Source organism: Aulostomus chinensis, chromosome 18 (genome assembly GCF_037954235.1).
Source record: "Aulostomus chinensis isolate RoL2024-O1b breed Wild chromosome 18, RoL_Achi_v1.0, whole genome shotgun sequence".
Lineage (NCBI taxonomy): Eukaryota > Metazoa > Chordata > Actinopteri > Syngnathiformes > Aulostomidae > Aulostomus > Aulostomus chinensis.
Genome location: NC_141337.1, coordinates 16,200,408 through 16,218,138, shown reverse-complemented (window position 1 = coordinate 16,218,138; position 17,731 = coordinate 16,200,408). Strand labels below are relative to the sequence as shown.

The following is a 17,731-nucleotide window of genomic DNA, read 5'->3' as shown; positions in this document are numbered from 1 at the left end:
CTTTGACACATTTTTCCAGCACACTTGCAATTACAGGACTGACCAGTACTCTGATGTGTTTCCTCTTCAACTTCTCTATTTGTGTAATTGTGATCAGGCCACCTGGTGTTCAGTTTAGATGTCCTACAAATTTCTTCATACAAACAAATTAAATGCAACATGACATTAAACTGTACTGACAAACCTAACTAGACGACATCCTAGCCTCACATCTGCATGTTTTGTCTGAGTGTAACCGTCCTCTAACATAGAACAACACTGTGAATGAAAGGAAAGGTGTGTCTGATATGTTTCTTCTTCAAAAAAGTTATCAGCTCCATATCTGACTTTCATCAGGTGTAACATTCCAGTTAGTTCAGTCCACCATTTCTTAAAGTGAGGTACAGTAAAAGTGACAGTACGGGTGAAGTATTGCATGGCAAAGCTCAGTGCTAAGAACACAGTCTACTACAGGGGGTGGGAGGTGTTGTCCATGATAGACGTCAGCTTGGCCAACATTCTTCTGTCCCCTACTTCCTCCAGAGTCCAGAGGATAGTCCAGAACAGAGCTGGCCTTCGTCCCTGTTCCTGTGTGGGTTCTCTCTGGTACTCCAGCTTCCTCCACAGTCCAAAGACATCAAGAGAGGACGAGGCTGATTGATACTCTAAATTGACCGTAGGTGTGACTGTGAGTGTGAATGGTTGTCTGTCTCTATGTGTTGGTCCTGTGATGGACTGGTGACCTGTCCAGGGTGAACCCCGCCTCTCGCCCAAAGGCTGCTGGGATAGGCTCCAGCCCCCCACCCCCGTGACCCTTAACAGGATAAGAGGTAGAAAATTAATGGCAACAATGAAATCTTATTATTCACGCTTATTATTTAGGTTTAAAATCCCCAAACTTTAACAAAGCACGCCACACTTTTTCAAGGGTTCTCTCTTTTTCCACCCAGCAGATGGTTTTATTCATTCTGGTACCAGCAAGCAGCACCCAGCAGTCCACAGAGAGCTGTGTAGCAGCGTGAACGAGAGCGTTTGGTCCTCGTACTGCAAATGCTAACAGTGATGGGCAGCTGGTGTCTGAATCACGCCTCTAGAACAATCTGACACATGCAAGAATCTGAAACCATTCTAATAAATTCACTTTTAATCAGAAGAACATCGTCATCCAACGTGACAGGAGATAAACATCCTGGAGCTTCACTACCACAACAATACATGGACGACCTTGACCTTGGAGACACCTGACCTCTACAGACACATTAGCAATGTGTCTCGTGTGTGTGTGTGTGTGTGTGTGTGTGTGTGTGTGTGTGTGTGTGTGCGTGTGTGTCCTTGGCTCACAACATATCCAGTTCAGATGGTGCAGCTTGTATCCATGAAGCCTTCCGCGACCCTCCAGCTGATCAGTGAGAAATGAGGCTCCTCCAGAGGGTCAGAATCCTTCTTCCTTCTGTATTCGTCCCATCTTTTTTTTACTCATCTCAGTGGATCCTACTGATATCATCAACTGTTCAGTAACTGCAGACTCTCACCATGTCTCAACCCAAGCATGAAGGCTCCATACTCCAATGATCCTTCTCTCCACCACTTACCTGTTCAACCGTGAGCTTCCCGTTATCACAGTATAGATGACCATGTTGTGACATGAGTGTCACATTCTAGCCTGATGTGTTTACTTCACATTTACTGGAAGAAGAAATCACCACATTGTCACGTGATGGTTCACCTTTTTATAACATGAATGTTACAACAGTAAAAGTTCACATAACATGATCAGTTTATATGTTGAGGCAACAAAAATATATTGCATGAAAATATCAAATTCTGATATGAAACTTTGTTTTTCCTTTAACGCCTCTATTCTAGTTTGTAGTTCAGTTTCATTTGAGGAATCTAAGATCAAACCAGAACAAAACTCATTGGTTTCTTTCACAGTGTGAAGCCTCCTTGAATCTCATCCACCTCTAGTTGAGCTAACAAGACCTTCATGCTACCATGAACACCCCATATTCCAGACTTGAACGTTGCTGAACACAAAGCAAACATTTGTGGAAAGCACAAATGATCCATCTCTCAAACAAACAATGTTGATATTCCTGTGAGGGCTGACCACCATGTCAACCTCCCTTCTTACCCCCCAATCTGACCTCTCATGTAAAAGTCAATCAGCACGACACTGCAGGGAATCGAACCCCGTCCCAGTAAACCAGGAGTACCGTTACCAGCGTCTTTTACTTTTTGATGCTACATGAAAGGAAGCAAAACCTGCATTCCACCAGCATGAGAGAGAGAGATTTATCCAAATGTTTCAGATCATAAATGAACTCAGCAACGCTTCAAGTGACCAGAGTTCAGGTAAGACCACTCTTACTGGAACCACCAGCAGTACTACTGGTCATACTGGTCCTGTGGTATACAGCTCAAGACTGCAGGTCTGATTATTGGAGCCAATTTAGCTTCTGCTTCTAAATGCTGTTGGAATGCAGGAAAAAGAAACCTTGTACCCCCCCCCCCCATGCCCCCACCCTTCCAACTTCCACCCACAAAGTCAAATGGATCATTCTGAGACTGAGGAGACATGGCCAAGGTCCCAGTCCTGCCCTACCTGTCCTGTAGAAGATCAGCACAGTGGCCACACAGCACCTTTTCAAGTCGTCATGGAAACGTCAGTCCCCAAAAGGTGACACCACCACTGCTGCAGCCCCATCAATGTCTTCCTGTTGAAGACAGGAAAGAATATTTCTTGCCAGGTGGATTTTTACCAAGGAGAACTGATTCATGGCTGCCTGTACAACACATGAGGGGTAGAGTTTTACTGTGTGTGTGTGTGTGTGTGTGTGTGTGTGTGTGTTATATCTTGCACCTGATGTGTGTATCCTGTGTCTTCCTGTCCATCTTGGGTTCACACACGTTCCACCAGTTTCTGCATCCAACAGAGATTCTCGGGATTCTCCTTTGGCTCTGAACTCTCCAGCAAGGAGAAGAACCTCCAAGTTTGTGATGGGTTTGGTTCTCCTCCTCCTGCCTCGCTCCAAAAACACACCTTCCCTCCAACCTACACACACACACACCAACAACAGGCCCAGGCAGGAGAGCAGAGTGAGGGTACACAGCACAGAGGCTGATGAGTCTGAGGTCAAGAGATAATGAATCACATCATTGCCCTCCAGTAAACATTGAGAACTGGTCCCAGAGCAACGTCCTCGTCCTCTGACGGATTCACCTGGTGCTTCAGATGAGCTGAGAGCGGAGGATGAGGCTGCAGAGATTCATCAGCTGAGCAGGAGAGAAGAGCAAAAGAGGGAGGGATCATTGTTGGCTCCAGTACCAGGAGCCACCCTGACATTGAACCATGTACTTCATTGTGGTGTATTTTTGTTGCTGATTTGAAGAGAAACTTCAGCTGAAAACCACTGGCTGATGGATTCAGGTCCCAGTCTTGATTGTTTTTTGAATGAAATACATTTGAACTCCACATTTGTGTAATAAATAAGTGTAGTTACTGCTCTACTGGCTGAAATTCCACCACAAAATTCACAGATGAAGTTGATCTCAGACTGGGTTTAATTCAACCCCCAGGGCCTCTATAGACAGAAGAATCTTTTCTTTGTTTTTATTAATATTAACAATTCTTTACCGAAAGGGCTTTTCTGAAAAAATATATAAATAAATTAAATAAAATTGAATTTCAGCTTGGCTGCACGGTGGTGCAGTGGTCAGCACTGTCGCCTCACAGCAAGAAGGTTCCGGGTTCGAGTCCCGGCTCCAACACAGGATATTTCTGTGTGAGTCTCCATGTTCTCCCTGTTCCTGTGTGGGTTCTCTCTGGTACTCCGGCTTCCTTCCACAGTCCAAAAACATGCAATTGGGGACAAGGCTGATTGATACTCGAAATTGACCGTAGGTGTGACTGTGAGTGTGAATGGTTGTTTGTCTCTCTATGTTGGCCCTGCGATGGACTGGCGACCTGTCCAGGGTGAACCCCGCCTCTCGCCCGTTGACACTGGGATAGGCTCCAGCCCCCCTGTGACCCTTAATGTGTAGGAATAAGCGGAAGATGATGGATGAATTTCAGCTTCAGCCTTTTTAAGTGTATTAAGATCTGAATGAAAAAATGACTTCCATCAAACCCACACCGTTTAACCTCCTTGACGAGCATCACAAAAACATGATTTCCCACCAATTAAACTGGTTTCCATGATCAAACAGGTTAAATGTTGTTAAAGATCCACCAGATGGCGCCATTTTCCCATTGCTTTCAATGAGAGGCTGGTTGGTACCAAGGGTCAGTGACTCAACACGCTGCTGCTGACCAGATGAAACTATGATTTCAAGTGAAATGATCTTAGTGATGTCAGAGTGTGTTGCCATGTGAACTGGTATACATTTATGTGTGTGTGTTTGTGTGTGTGTGTGTGTGTGTGTGTGTGTGTGTGTGTGTGTGTGTGTGTGTGTGCGTGTTTTCTACCATGAATTGCAAGACCCCTACCTGCAGGATGAAATCATTCATTATAAAATATTCAATACTCATCTTCGAGTTCCCTCACCACATTTCTACATCTGACCATCTTCCAGTAGTTTGATCCATTTGAACCTGTTTTCCCTGAGGACCAAACACCCCCAGTGGACATCAGTGAAATTGCGTTTTGAACATTGAAACTCCCTCCCAAGTGACTGGTGCCTGTGTGGTCCCTGTGTGTCCAAATACACCGACATTCCTGAGCTGAAGCCAGGACACCTGTTCATCACCTCTGTCTCTCTCTCTCCCCACGTGGGTGAATCTCAAGCAGGTTTACTGCTGGCTTCAGTGTCTCTGTAAGAGTTCAACATCAGCTGTTGTCAGAGGTGTTCACCTGAACAATAACCTGGACTGAACTCCCAACACACAGGCACTGGAACAGAGAGGCCAGAGCAAGCTTCCTCTGCTGGGGACACTGAGGTCTTCTGGAGTGCAGCGGCGCTTCTTCAGACCTTCTACTTCCTCGTGCTGCCATCAGCCTTTTTCTATGCAGCAGCATTTCAGCTGCAGACAGGAGGAAAGTTAACATACTGATGAAGAGGGCCAGTTCTGTGCTGGGGCCCTCTGGGGCCAGGAGAGGTGGTGGGAGACCACACACACACACACACACACACACACACACACACACACAGACACAGACACACACACACACACAAACACACACACACAGACACACACTCGAGTCGTTCTTGTCCCCTGACCTTTACCTGCAGCCTCCAGGCCACCCTGCCCCTGCTCGCTGTTCTCTGCCCTTCCAAGCTTATTGCAAAATTGCATTGGATTCCGTTTCTCTCTTCTCTTGAAACAAACGCTTACTTTAGCGCTTCAAAGCCTCATTTGAATCTGGTGGAGATGATGTTGCCCACCGAACAGAAGAAACTCTTAATGCCACTGCGCTTCTTAGACGGGGGCATGAGATGTTCCTCCAGAGAAGCAGCAGTTAATTGATCAACTGCTAACTCCTCCAAGGACATGTAGGCCCATATGTTGTCAGCACGACCCAGCCTGCTGCACAGGGTTTTGAATATGGCCTTGTCAGCATTTCTGAAAGTTTCTGGGGTGACTTCAAACTGCAGTCCCTCAACTTTGGCCCATACACTGTGGAACAGATGTTCGGTAAGGACCTTGAACACTTTCAACTCAGTGCTGACCTTTGCCCTTTTAAAAGCCCGAGTGACAAGTTTCTGTATTAAGACCTTGACTGCTGCTTTCCTCACTCCTGCCGTCTTTGTCACATCCGTCTGTGGTTTTCCCTTCAAAGCAGGTTGGGGTTGAGTCTCTGGCTGGTCTTGTATCTGGAAATGCAAGAAATCTCTGTCTGTCCATCTGTTTGTGACATCACATCTCATCACATCGATCAACGTCAAACTTGGCGTGTGAACATCCCACCAAACTACATCTTCCATTTTCTGGGGGTTGCCCTGTTGAGGGACGACCCTGACCTAATAATGCAGGCAGAGGGCATTCAAGAGAAAAGTGTATCGGATGACTTTTGAGGCCGATTTCTCTACTGCCTCACTACTTGTTGCTAAGCTAACAAGCAGTTAGCCATCTGGCGGCAATCTGGATCTCTGTAATACATTCAGAGTGAAGAGAAAGGTACCAATCTACTTGTTTAATACAACAAAAATATGGCCTGTTTCACAACCGGCATTGACTGAGTTATCAAAGGACGATTCCTAACCTTCTAGTGGAGTTTAACGGAGTCACGGGGGGGTTGATGGTTTGTTCGAGCGACAGGGAGCAGATGAGATGTGCTGTGACAGCTCGGCTCCTCAGTAGCCAGACAGCATGTGTACAGACGAGAGAGACTGAGGAGCCCGGGCGGTCTTCATGAGGTCAGGAGTGTATCTCAGTCCGTCTTCTGTCTCCAGCTTTGACAGACGTGGTACAAGTTAAAACCCTGGACTGAACGGCTGCGGCGTGTAAATTAGTTTCACTATCATGCGCTGAAGTTGCCTGGAGTCCCCTTCTGCATCACTGTGAACCCGTTTTGTTTGGTCTTCGTGATCTCACCGGAGACTCATGAGATCCGTATAGCGAACGAAAGTGACGTTGTTTTTTTTTTTTAATGAGCTCTGGCATTTACCTAAAAACGTGGACCGTGGAAGTCTCTGCAAAAGAGGTTCAGATCCTCTAAGCCTGAGAGGCTAAAACTCGGAATCCTGATTGGATTCTCAGCACTTGGACTCTGACGCTTCATGGTCTTGAGCTCTTAGACCGTCATCCTCAAAAGGAATCAAGCCAACGGAGCTTCACATCCTGGAGGAAAATGAGCGACCGAAACCAGAGGCAGCTGGAATAGAAGAGAGGCTTGGAAGAAAAGAAGTAAAGAGACTGGCCAGGATAATCAGAGCCAGTTGGAGCAACAAGGAACAAAAACTGAACAATTAACTGAAAAATATTTACATCAAGTATGAAAAAGACTGTCTCTACCTGTAAAGTGTGAGATAACTTTTGTGTGATTTGGCGCTTTAAGATTCAAATTGGCTTGACATGTACAAACACTTCTGATTCCAAGTTTAGATTTGAACAAACATTTGACATCACTTCAAGATGGAAACAATCGACTCTGATTTACAATGGGAACAATTTTTATTTGGTAATTATATCTCAGAAACAAAACAAATACATTTCAGTCAGATGGGTCATGTTTGAAGTATTTAATACTAAAAATGTTTGGTGCTTTGATGTAAGATATCTGAACCACCCCACCCCTACACACCCCCACCCCTACACACCCCCACACCACTCCCACCCTGTCACAAGTGGAAAAGCGAGCAACTCCAGTCAGTGGTCAGATGGGTGTGACCTTGCCTTTGTTTCTAAAGGGCCTGCTGATGGTTTGGGCCAGTGCAGAAAAGAACCTCCTCACTGCAGCGCACTTGGACTTTTTACAGATGTTGTTCTGGAATGAGGAGACGATGCAGCATTTAAAAGCTGCACAGTCAGTCTCCATTATTTCTACCACAGCCTGTGCACTGCCCCATTGGTCTAGCAGGTCTTCAAAAATGGCCTTGTCCAGATTTTTAAAGGACTTCTGAGTCACTTTGAAGTCCACTTCCTTGAGATCGGCCCAGACCATCTTATTAAGGCTCCTGGTCAGATCCTGCAGCTTCTGCACAGGCAATGTGATCTTTACCTTTTGAATGATTCTTGAGACAAGCTTGAGAAGTAAGACGTCTATGGACGCCCTCCTCACGTCCTTCCAATGTATGTACTTTTTGTGTGTTTCACCCTTCAAGGGTGATGATGGCGTGTTCTGTGTGAGAGGAACCTCCTCCATTGTTGGGCACACTGCATGATTACGTTGGGCCGACAGTTCCTCTTGAATTGCTGTAACCATTTGCATAATCTGGTGCTGAGCCCTGAATTTCATCCACCACTTTATCAGCTGTTGGTAGATTGATACCCCACGCCAGACAGCAGTATACATGTCAGCATGTGACGAGGGGACAATGCTTCTGTCACTGACGATGCTTCTGTAAACCGTGGTGGTCAGTTCATTGGTCCCTTCCTCATCTTCAAATTCCTCCGACCTGGAGAAACCGCGCCGCTGGTTTAAATCGGGCTGATGATCATCCAGGCTTCCTCTGAGGATGTGGGAGTCCAGGCTATCCATGACGGACTTCTCTGACACCTGGCCGTCTTCCTTGTCCTCCTGGTTGACTCCACTCTTGAACCTTTTCACCAGGCGATGAATTGCTGCTCGAGCAATGCATTTGCCAAAGAAGGTTTTAAGGGTGTGGCCCAGTCTCTCTCCCAACCGCTTATTCTTCCTCTTGGAAGCAGCGCTCCCCACACGCGTCTTCTCACAGCTCTCTTTCTCTTCGTCTGAATAGACTTGAGCAACTTCTTCCACCACAGTCTCCATCTCTTCTGTAGTGTGAGACTCCAGCCCATCATCCATCATGTCTTTGATGTAAGACTGGGAGAATTCACGAAGCTGCTTCCTGATGATCTCTCGATCTGTGGAAGCTACATGGCTGCCTTGTGGGGTCAACGCCTCCCCGTCGGGTTCCAACAAAGATTCTGCGTTTGCTGGCTCCCCCTCTTGCTGCAGATCCTCTCTCATGGTGTGTCGAGAGACTGACTGCGACTTTTTCCGTCTTGGTGCGGAGACGAACGCGTTTTTGGCCTTAGCCATGAACACTTTCAGCATGGCAATAGCTTGACTGAGCATACGGTTCAGTCTGCTGGTGGATGGGATCCATTGGCCTGGCTCCTTGGAGGCAGCAGCACTCACACTCTCTGTGACCTCCTGACTAACCAGCCTGGCCAACCTCTCTGAGCTCTTACACTCTTGTTTTTCTGCACCCAGAACCTGAGCAAAGCTCTCAGGCAGCGTGTCACGCAGGCTAGCCTCCAACTGCTCCTCCGTGATTGTGGCGGGCATTTCCTGGATGGTCACTGACACCGATGAAACTACGTTCATCAGAAGCTCCGCCACCAAAAATTTTGTGCCATCATCTGGTTTCCCAGATGCCAACAACAACTTTTGCTGCCCTGACATTCTCCCAAAGAAGAACTTGAACAGTGAATGAAAGTTCTGACTGATGGTGTTTGAAAAATCCTCCATCATCTCTGTTGGTTGAACTTTGTTCTGGACTCTGGTTGAACTGTCAGAAAAGGATAGTTGATCCTAGCAGCTGGTTGTTGTCTGTTCACCTTCTGAATGAGCGCTTGCTTATATATGTTCTTGTTTCCAGTGAAGATCACTGAACTTAGGAACTTCACTGACAGGATGACTGACAGGATGATTGACAGGATGACTGGATGACTGACTGGATGATTGACAGGATGACAGGATGACTGGGAGAACATGCAAACTCCACACAGAAAGATCCCGTTGTCGAGCTGGCTGACATCACCAGTTACTGAGTTTCAAGGAAATGTCTGCCTTTGACACATTTTTTCAGCACTCTTGCAATTACAGGACTGACCAGTACTCTGATATGTTTCCTCTTCAACGTCTTCCTCACATCTGCATGTTTTGTCTGAGTGTAACCGTCCTCTAACATAGAACAACACTGTGAATGAAAGGAAAGGTGTGTCTGATATGTTTCTTCTTCAAAAAAGTTATCAGCTCCATATCTGACTTTCATCAGGTGTAACATTCCAGTTATTCAGTCCACCATTTCTTAAAGTGAGGTACCCGTCCAGGGTGAACCCCACCTCTCGCCCAAAGGCTGCTGGGATAGGCTCCACCCACCGTGACCTTTAACAGGATAAGAGGTCGAAAATGAATGACAACAATGAAATCTTATTATTAGCGCTTATTATTTCGGTTTAAAATCCCCAAACTTTAACAAAGCACGCCACACTTTTTCAAGGGTTCTCTCTTTTTCCACCCAGCAGATGGTTTTATTCATTCTGGTACCAGCAAGCAGCACCCAGCAGTCCACAGAGAGCTGTGTAGCAGCGTGAACAAGAGCGTTTGGTCCTCGTACTGCAAATGCTAACAGTGATGGGCAGCTGGTGTCTGAATCACGCCTCTAGAACAATCTGACACATGCAAGAATCTGAAACCATTCTAATAAATTCACTTTTAATCAGAAGAACATCGTCATCCAACGTGACAGGAGATAAACATCCTGGAGCTTCACTACCACAACAATACATGGACGACCTTGACCTTGGAGACACCTGACCTCTACAGACACATTAAAACAGTATAAACTTCCTCCTCAACCTTCCAGGAATCTTTAACAAGGACTGATTCCTTCACACCTCCATCACACCAAGTCTCCACCATCCTAACACAGGAGGTTGGCTGGAGTTTATTTCACTGTTAGCGTTCCTACTCATGTCCTCAACTGTTGAATAGAAATTTGCTGTTTTACAGATCTCTCACTTATTGATCTTTAACACTGATAATTTTTTTCCAAATGAAATAAAACTAGTCAATAAATCATATTAATATTGTTAAAGATCCACCAGATGGCGCCATTTGTCTTTTCCCTTTGGTTTCAATGTGAGCCTGTTTGGTACCAAGGGTCACTGACTCAACACGCTGCTGCTGACCAGATGAAACTATTATTTCAAGTCAAATGGTCTTCGTGATGTCAGAGTGTGTTGCCATGTGAACTGGCATACATTTATGTGTGTGTGTGTGCGTGTGTGTGTGTCCTTGGCTCACAACATACCCAGTTCAGATGGTGCAGCCTTTATCCATGAAGCCTTCCGCGACCCTCCAGCTGATCAGTGAGAAATGAGGCTCCTCCAGAGGGTCAGAATCCTTCTTCCTTCTGTATTCGTCCCGTCTTTTTTTTACTCATCTCAGTGGATCCTACTGATATCATCAACTGTTCAGTAACTGCAGACTCTCACCAGGTCTCAACCCAAGCATGAAGGCTCCATACTCCAATGATCCTTCTCTCCACCACTTACCTGTTCAACCGTGAGCTTCCCGTTATCACAGTATAGATGACCATGTTGTGACGTGAGTGTCACATTCTAGCCTGATGTGTTTACTTCACATTTACTGGAAGAAGAAATCACCACATTGTCACGTGATGGTTCACCTTTTTATAATATGAATGTTACAACAGTAAAAGTTCACATAACATGATCAGTTTATATGTTGAGGCAACAAAAATATATTACATGAAAATATCAAATTCTGATATGAAACTTTGTTTTTCCTTTAACGCCTCTATTCTAGTTTGTAGTTCAGTTTCATTTGAGGAATCTAAGATCAAACCAGAACAAAACTCATTGGTTTCTTTCACAGTGTGAAGCCTCCTTGAATCTCATCCACCTCTAGTTGAGCTAACAAGACCTTCATGCTACCATGAACACCCCATATTCCAGACTTGAACGTTGCTGAACACAAAGCAAACATTTGTGGAAAGCACAAATGATCCATCTCTCAAACAAACGATGTTGATATTCCTGTGAGGGCTGACCACCATGTCAACCTCCCTTCTTACCCCCCAATCTGCCCTCTCATGTAAAAGTCAATCAGCAAGACACCGCAGGGAATCGAACCCCGTCCCAGTAAACCAGGAGTACCGTTACCAGCGTCTTTTACTTTTTGATGCTACATGAAAGGAAGCAAAACCTGCATTCCACCAGCATGAGAGAGAGATTTATCCAAATGTTTCAGATCATAAATGAACTCAGCAACGCTTCAAGTGACCAGAGTTCAGGTAAGACCACTCTTACTGGAACCACCAGGAGTACTACTGGTCATACTGGTCCTGTGGTATACAGCTCAAGACTGCAGGTCTGATTATTGGAGCCAATTTAGCTTCTGCTCCTAAATGCTGTTGGAATGCAGGAAAAAGAAACCTTGTACCCCCCCCCCATGCCCCCACCCTTCCAACTTCCTCCCTGACCTGATACTGCCTAGTCTACCCCCCCCCCCCCATCCCTCACCCAGACTCCTGACTGTCTAAAAACAGTTATAAATTAACCCGGCAGCCCTGAAACACCGCCTCACTGGTCAGAGGCTCCAGGTTGTGAGCGTCTCCTTCCCCTTGGCGTTCACACACCTGGAGGAGGGACAAAGAAAGAGGACAAAGTCAAATGGATCATTCTGAGACAGAAGAGACATGGCCAGGGTTCCAGTCCATCCCTACCTGTCCTGTAGAAGATCAGCACAGTGGCCACAAAGCACCTTTTCAAGTTGTCATGGAAACGTCAGTCCCCAAAAGGTGACACCACCACTGCTGCAGCCCCATCAATGTCTTCCTGTTGAAGACAGGAAAGAATATTTCTTGCCAGGTGGATTTTTACCAAGGAGAACTGATTCATGGCTGCCTGTACTACATATGAGGGGTAGAGTTTTACTGTGTGTGTGTGTGTGTGTGTGTGTGTGTGTGTGTGTGTTATATCTTGCACCTGATGTGTGTATCCTGTGTCTTCCTGTCCATCTTGGGTTCACACACGTTCCACCAGTTTCTGCATCCAACAGAGATTCTCGGGATTCTCCTTTGGCTCTGAACTCTCCAGCAAGGAGAAGAACCTCCAAGTTTGTGATGGGTTTGGTTCTCCTCCTCCTGCCTCGCTCCAAAAACACACCTTCCCTCCGAATTACACACACACACACCAACAACAGGCCCAGGCAGGAGAGCAGAGTGAGGGTACACAGCACAGAGGCTGATGAGTCTGAGGTCAAGAGATAATGAATCACATCATTGCCCTCCAGTAAACATTGAGAACTGGTCCCAGAGCAACGTCCTCGTCCTCTGACGGATTCACCTGGTGCTTCAGATGAGCTGAGAGCGGAGGATGAGGCTGCAGAGATTCATCAGCTGAGCAGGAGAGAAGAGCAAAAGAGGGAGGGATCATTGTTGGCTCCAGTACCAGGAGCCACCCTGACATTGAACCATGTACTTCATTGTGGTGTATTTTTGTTGCTGATTTGAAGAGAAACTTCAGCTGAAAACCACTGGCTGATGGATTCAGGTCCCAGTCTTGATTGTTTTTTGAATGAAATACATTTGAACTCCACATTTGTGTAATAAATAAGTGTAGTTACTGCTCTACTGGCTGAAATTCCACCACAAAATTCACAGATGAAGTTGATCTCAGACTGGGTTTAATTCAACCCCCAGGGCCTCTATAGACAGAAGAATCTTTTCTTTGTTTTTATTAATATTAACAATTCTTTACCGAGAGGTCTTTTCTGAAAAATAAAAAAATAAATAAAATAAAATTTTGAAATTTTTTTTTTTCATTCAATTCAAAAATGGAATTTCAGCTTGGCTGCACGGTGGTGCAGTGGTCAGCACTGTCGCCTCACAGCAAGAAGGTTTCGGGTTCGAGTCCCGGCTCCAACACAGGATCTTTCTGTGTGAGTCTGCATGTTCTCCCTGTTCCTGTGTGGGTTCTCTCTGGTACTCAAGCTTCCTCCCACAGTCCAAAGACATCAAGAGGGGATGAGGCTGATTGATACTCTAAATTGACTGTAGGTGTGACTGTGAGTGTGAATGGTTGTCTGTCTCTCTATGTTGGCCCTGCGATGGACTGGCGGCGTGTCCAGGGTGAACCCCGCCTCTCCCCCGTTGACACTGGGATAGGCTCCAGCCCCCCTGTGACCCTTAATGTGTAGGAATAAGCGGAAGACGATGGATGAATTTCAGCTTCAGCCTTTTTAAGTGTATTAAGATCTGAATGAAAAAAATGACTTCCATCAAACCCACACCGTTTAACCTCCTTGACGAGCATCACAAAAACATGATTTCCCACCAATTAAACTGGTTTCCATGATCAAACAGGTTAAATGCTGTTAAAGATCCACCAGATGGCGCCATTTTCCCATTGCTTTCAATGAGAGGCTGGTTGGCATCGAGGGTCAGTGACTCAACACGCTGCTGCTGACCAGATGAAACTATGATTTCAAGTAAAATGATCTTAGTGATGTCAGAGTGTGTTGCCATGTGAACTGGCATACATTTATGAGTGTGTGTGTTTGTGTGTGTTTTCTACCATGACCTGCAAGACCCCTACCTGCTGGATGAAATCATTCATTATAAAATGTTCAATACTCATCTTCTAGTTCCCTCACCACATTTCTACATCTGACCATCTTCCAGTGGTTTGATCCATTTTAACCTGTTTTCCCTGAGGACCAAACACCCCCAGTGGACATCAGTGAAATTGCGTTTTGAACATTGAAACTCCCTCCCTAGTGACTGGTGCCTGTGTGGTCCCTGTGTGTCCAAATACACCGACATTCCTGAGCTGAAGCCAGGACACCTGTTCATCACCTCTGTCTCTCTCTCTCCCCACGTGGGTGAATCTCAAGCAGGTTTACCGCTGGCTTCAGTGTCTCTGTAAGAGTTCAACATCAGCTGTTGTCAGAGGTGTTCACCTGAACAATAACCTGGACTGAACTCCCAACACACAGGCACTGGAACAGAGAGGCCAGAGCAAGCTTCCTCTGCTGGGGACACTGAGGTCTTCTGGAGTGCAGCGGCGCTTCTTCAGACCTTCTACTTCCTCGTGCTGCCATCAGCCTTTTTCTATGCAGCAGCATTTCAGCTGCAGACAGGAGGAAAGTGAACATACTGATCAAGAGGGCCAGTTCTGTGCTGGGGCCCTCTGGGGCCAGGAGAGGTGGTGGGAGACCACACACACACACACACAAATACACACACACACACACACACACACACACACACACACACACACACACACACACACACAAAATGAGCAATGAACTTTTTCCTCTGCCTGTAAACGGCTTAGGAATGCTCAGATTTTATTAGATTCTGGACTGGAATGTTCAATCTTGAGTCCAAAACTGGATGATAAATTAATTCTTATCTAAAAACCACCAGATAGAAAAGCCTTTTGGAATTTGATTTTTTTTTTTAAGAAAAGAAGCATTAGATCATAAAACAAGAAACCTGACAATCAAATTTCTGTTCAAAATTGTCCAATTGTGGAGTGAGGATTTGCCGTATGGATTTCTTCGTGACCTGGTGACAGACTGTTTGATGGCTATGTCAGCGCTCCACAGAGGCCTGTTTCCAGTGAATAATCCCAATAATTACACTGGGCAGCACACGAGGGGAAATTCTTCAAAATAAGAAGAAATTAAGTCATCACGTGTGGGACAGCTCGAGTCGTTCTTGTCCCCTGACCTTTACCTGCAGCCTCCAGGCCACCCTGCCCCTGCTCGCTGTTCTCTGCCCTTCCAAGCTTATTGCAAAATTGCATTGGATTCCATTTCTCTCTTCTCTTGAAACAAACGCTTACTTTAGCGCTTCGAAGCCTCATTTGAATCTGGTGGAGATGATGTTGCCCACCGAACAGAAGAAACTCTTGATGCCACTGCGCTTCTTAGATGGGGGCATGAGATGTTCCTCCAGAGAAGCAGCAGTTAATTGATCAACTGCTAACTCCTCCAAGGACATGTAGGCCCATACGTTGTCAGCACGACCCAGCCTGCTGCACAGGGTTTTGAATATGGCCTTGTCAGCATTTCTGAAAGTTTCTGGGGTGACTTCAAACTCCAGTCCCTCAACTTTGGCCCATACACTGTGGAACAGATGTTCGGTAAGGACCTTGAACACTTTCAACTCAGTGCTGACCTTTGCCCTTTTAAAAGCCCGAGTGACAAGTTTCTGTATTAAGACCTTGACAGCTGCTTTCCTCACTCCTGCCGTCTTTGTCACATCCGTCTGTGGTTTTCCCTTCAAAGCAGGTTGGGGTTGAGTCTCTGGCTGGTCTTTTATCTGGAAATGCAAGAAATCTCTGTCTGTCCGTCTGTTTGTGACATCACATCTCATCAAATCGATCAACGTCAAACTTGGCGTGTGCGTTGCTAAAGGCTCAAGCAAATGTAGAGCTGAGATGTCACACATGCCGTGATCCCAACAACAGGTATTATGGTTACATGGATGCATAAATACACATAAAAATCCTGCAACGATTCATTGGCAGTTTCTTTTTAGCAGGGTGTTCACACAGCAGCTGAGGAACAAGGCCCATTTTCATCATGGATTAAGGTCTTACTCACCTTACAGACCGGCGTGATTTTGTGTCTTCGACGCCAAATACACTGAAGCAGTGGCTTGACCTTCTTTACACATGTAGAAGGAGCTTCAACAGCACCAGCTATGAATGGATGTTGCAGGAGTTTGGGGAATGTCAACTGCCTCTTGGGGTCCTTCGTCAGGAGACCTCTCAGGAAACTCTGTTAGGGAGACATCACGTATTCACCGTGAATCGGACAGAATAGTTTTGCTTGTCTTGAGGTCCTTCATGGTGAATATCTGCTGGCTTAAGGCAACTTGTTTTTGGTAACGCACACGAGCGCATTATAGTGCAGAAATCTGCAGAGGACAAAGTATGAGAACCTAGCAGTCGTGTACCTTGCAGATGTTGCTCATGGTGCCTGGGATCTTGACTGGATCTCTCTCATCGCCATCGTCAACACGGGATGCTTGGGGGGTTCTCTCAAAGTGCTCCAGCTCCGACATTAATTCCTGGTGTTCAGGACATTTCCCAGTGATGAGCAGATTAAGGAGGAAGCCCAGGTTTGTTAAATCCTCGCGTGGGTCAAATGGCTGCCTCTTCTTTTTCTTAGGGGATTTGTGGAAAAATCCCCACATCGGTGGGTCATTTTTTACCACCTCGGCACACCTAAGACAGAATCCCATTTAATTAATCCTGGTATATAACGATTCACACAGCAATGGACTCCTTCAAAACCTCCTTACCCAAAGTCATACAGTGTAACCAGCCCATTTTCTCCCAACATGATATTTCGTGGGTACAGGTCTTGATGACTTATGTGTCTCAAATGTAAATAATATAATGCCGATGCAAGCTGGCAGGCGATGTCAGCAACCTTGGTGAAAGGAGAAGGAACAAAGTGATGATTGTGGAAAATCACATATTCTGGCATGACTGTGAGCTATGAATGAGTACCTGTTTTTCTGGGAGGGTGTTTGCCTCGTCGATAACCTTAAGGAGATCTCGGCCCTCGACAAACTCCATCACAATGACGGTCTGTCAAAATATGGAACAATTAAGGGACGTCATAAGATGATGTGATTCATCAAGAGCTTCAACAGGGACTTCACCTCATCTTACCTGTTGTTTGGTCTCAAAACTGTCAATAAATCTCACTATGTTGGGATGTTTAAGAGATTTGGTGATGCTGATTTCCCTCTTTTGACGTCTAAACTCGTAGGCACCGCAAAACTTAGGCATAAACTTCAGAGCCACAACCTGAAGGAAATTCAAGAGGGGACACGTTGAAGCTAAGTAGACAAGTCTGGAAATCCAAGTTGTAACCAAAGTTACTTACTCTGCCAGTGGCTTTCTCTATTCCCTTGTGAACCTCACCAAAAAAGCCCATTCCTAACTGTTCACAAACTTCATAGCAATCCATGTTAACAACAGGTGGCATGAGGTACCAGCTGAGGAGAACTGGAATTCCTCTTTATGTTGCAACAAAATATGTAATTGTTCTTTCTGGGAAGAGATGCCTCTGCAAAATTTTAACTCTAAAAATGGATGTTAATATTAATTATTTCACAAACCAAATCTTATAAAGCAACGAACAGCTGGCGTCCCATAGATGTGCAGGACCAGTATCAGACTGGTGGCAGTCATCATCACTGACATGACAGTCCTGAGAGGTGTCTGTCATCATCACTGACATGACAGTCCTGAGAGGTGTCTGTCATCATCACTGACATGACAGTCCTGAGAGGTGTCTGTCATCATCACTGACATGACAGTCCTGAGAGGTGGCAGTCATCATCACTG

General features: G+C 45.7%; 1 protein-coding gene across 1 annotated transcript; it reads right to left on the bottom strand.

Annotated features, from left to right (window-relative positions):
• Positions 1-14,889: 14,889 nt before the first annotated feature.
• LOC147245398 (serine/threonine-protein kinase 36-like) lies at positions 14,890-17,490 on the bottom strand. The gene is made up of 5 exons (XM_086185006.1): positions 17,268-17,490; positions 17,051-17,188; positions 16,886-16,966; positions 16,675-16,805; positions 14,890-16,597 (listed from the first exon to the last, which is right to left on the bottom strand). The coding sequence occupies exons 1-5, from the start codon at positions 17,367-17,369 to the stop codon at positions 16,312-16,314; spliced, it is 738 nt and encodes a 245-aa protein (XP_086041132.1). The 5' UTR covers positions 17,370-17,490; the 3' UTR covers positions 14,890-16,311.
• Positions 17,491-17,731: the final 241 nt, after the last annotated feature.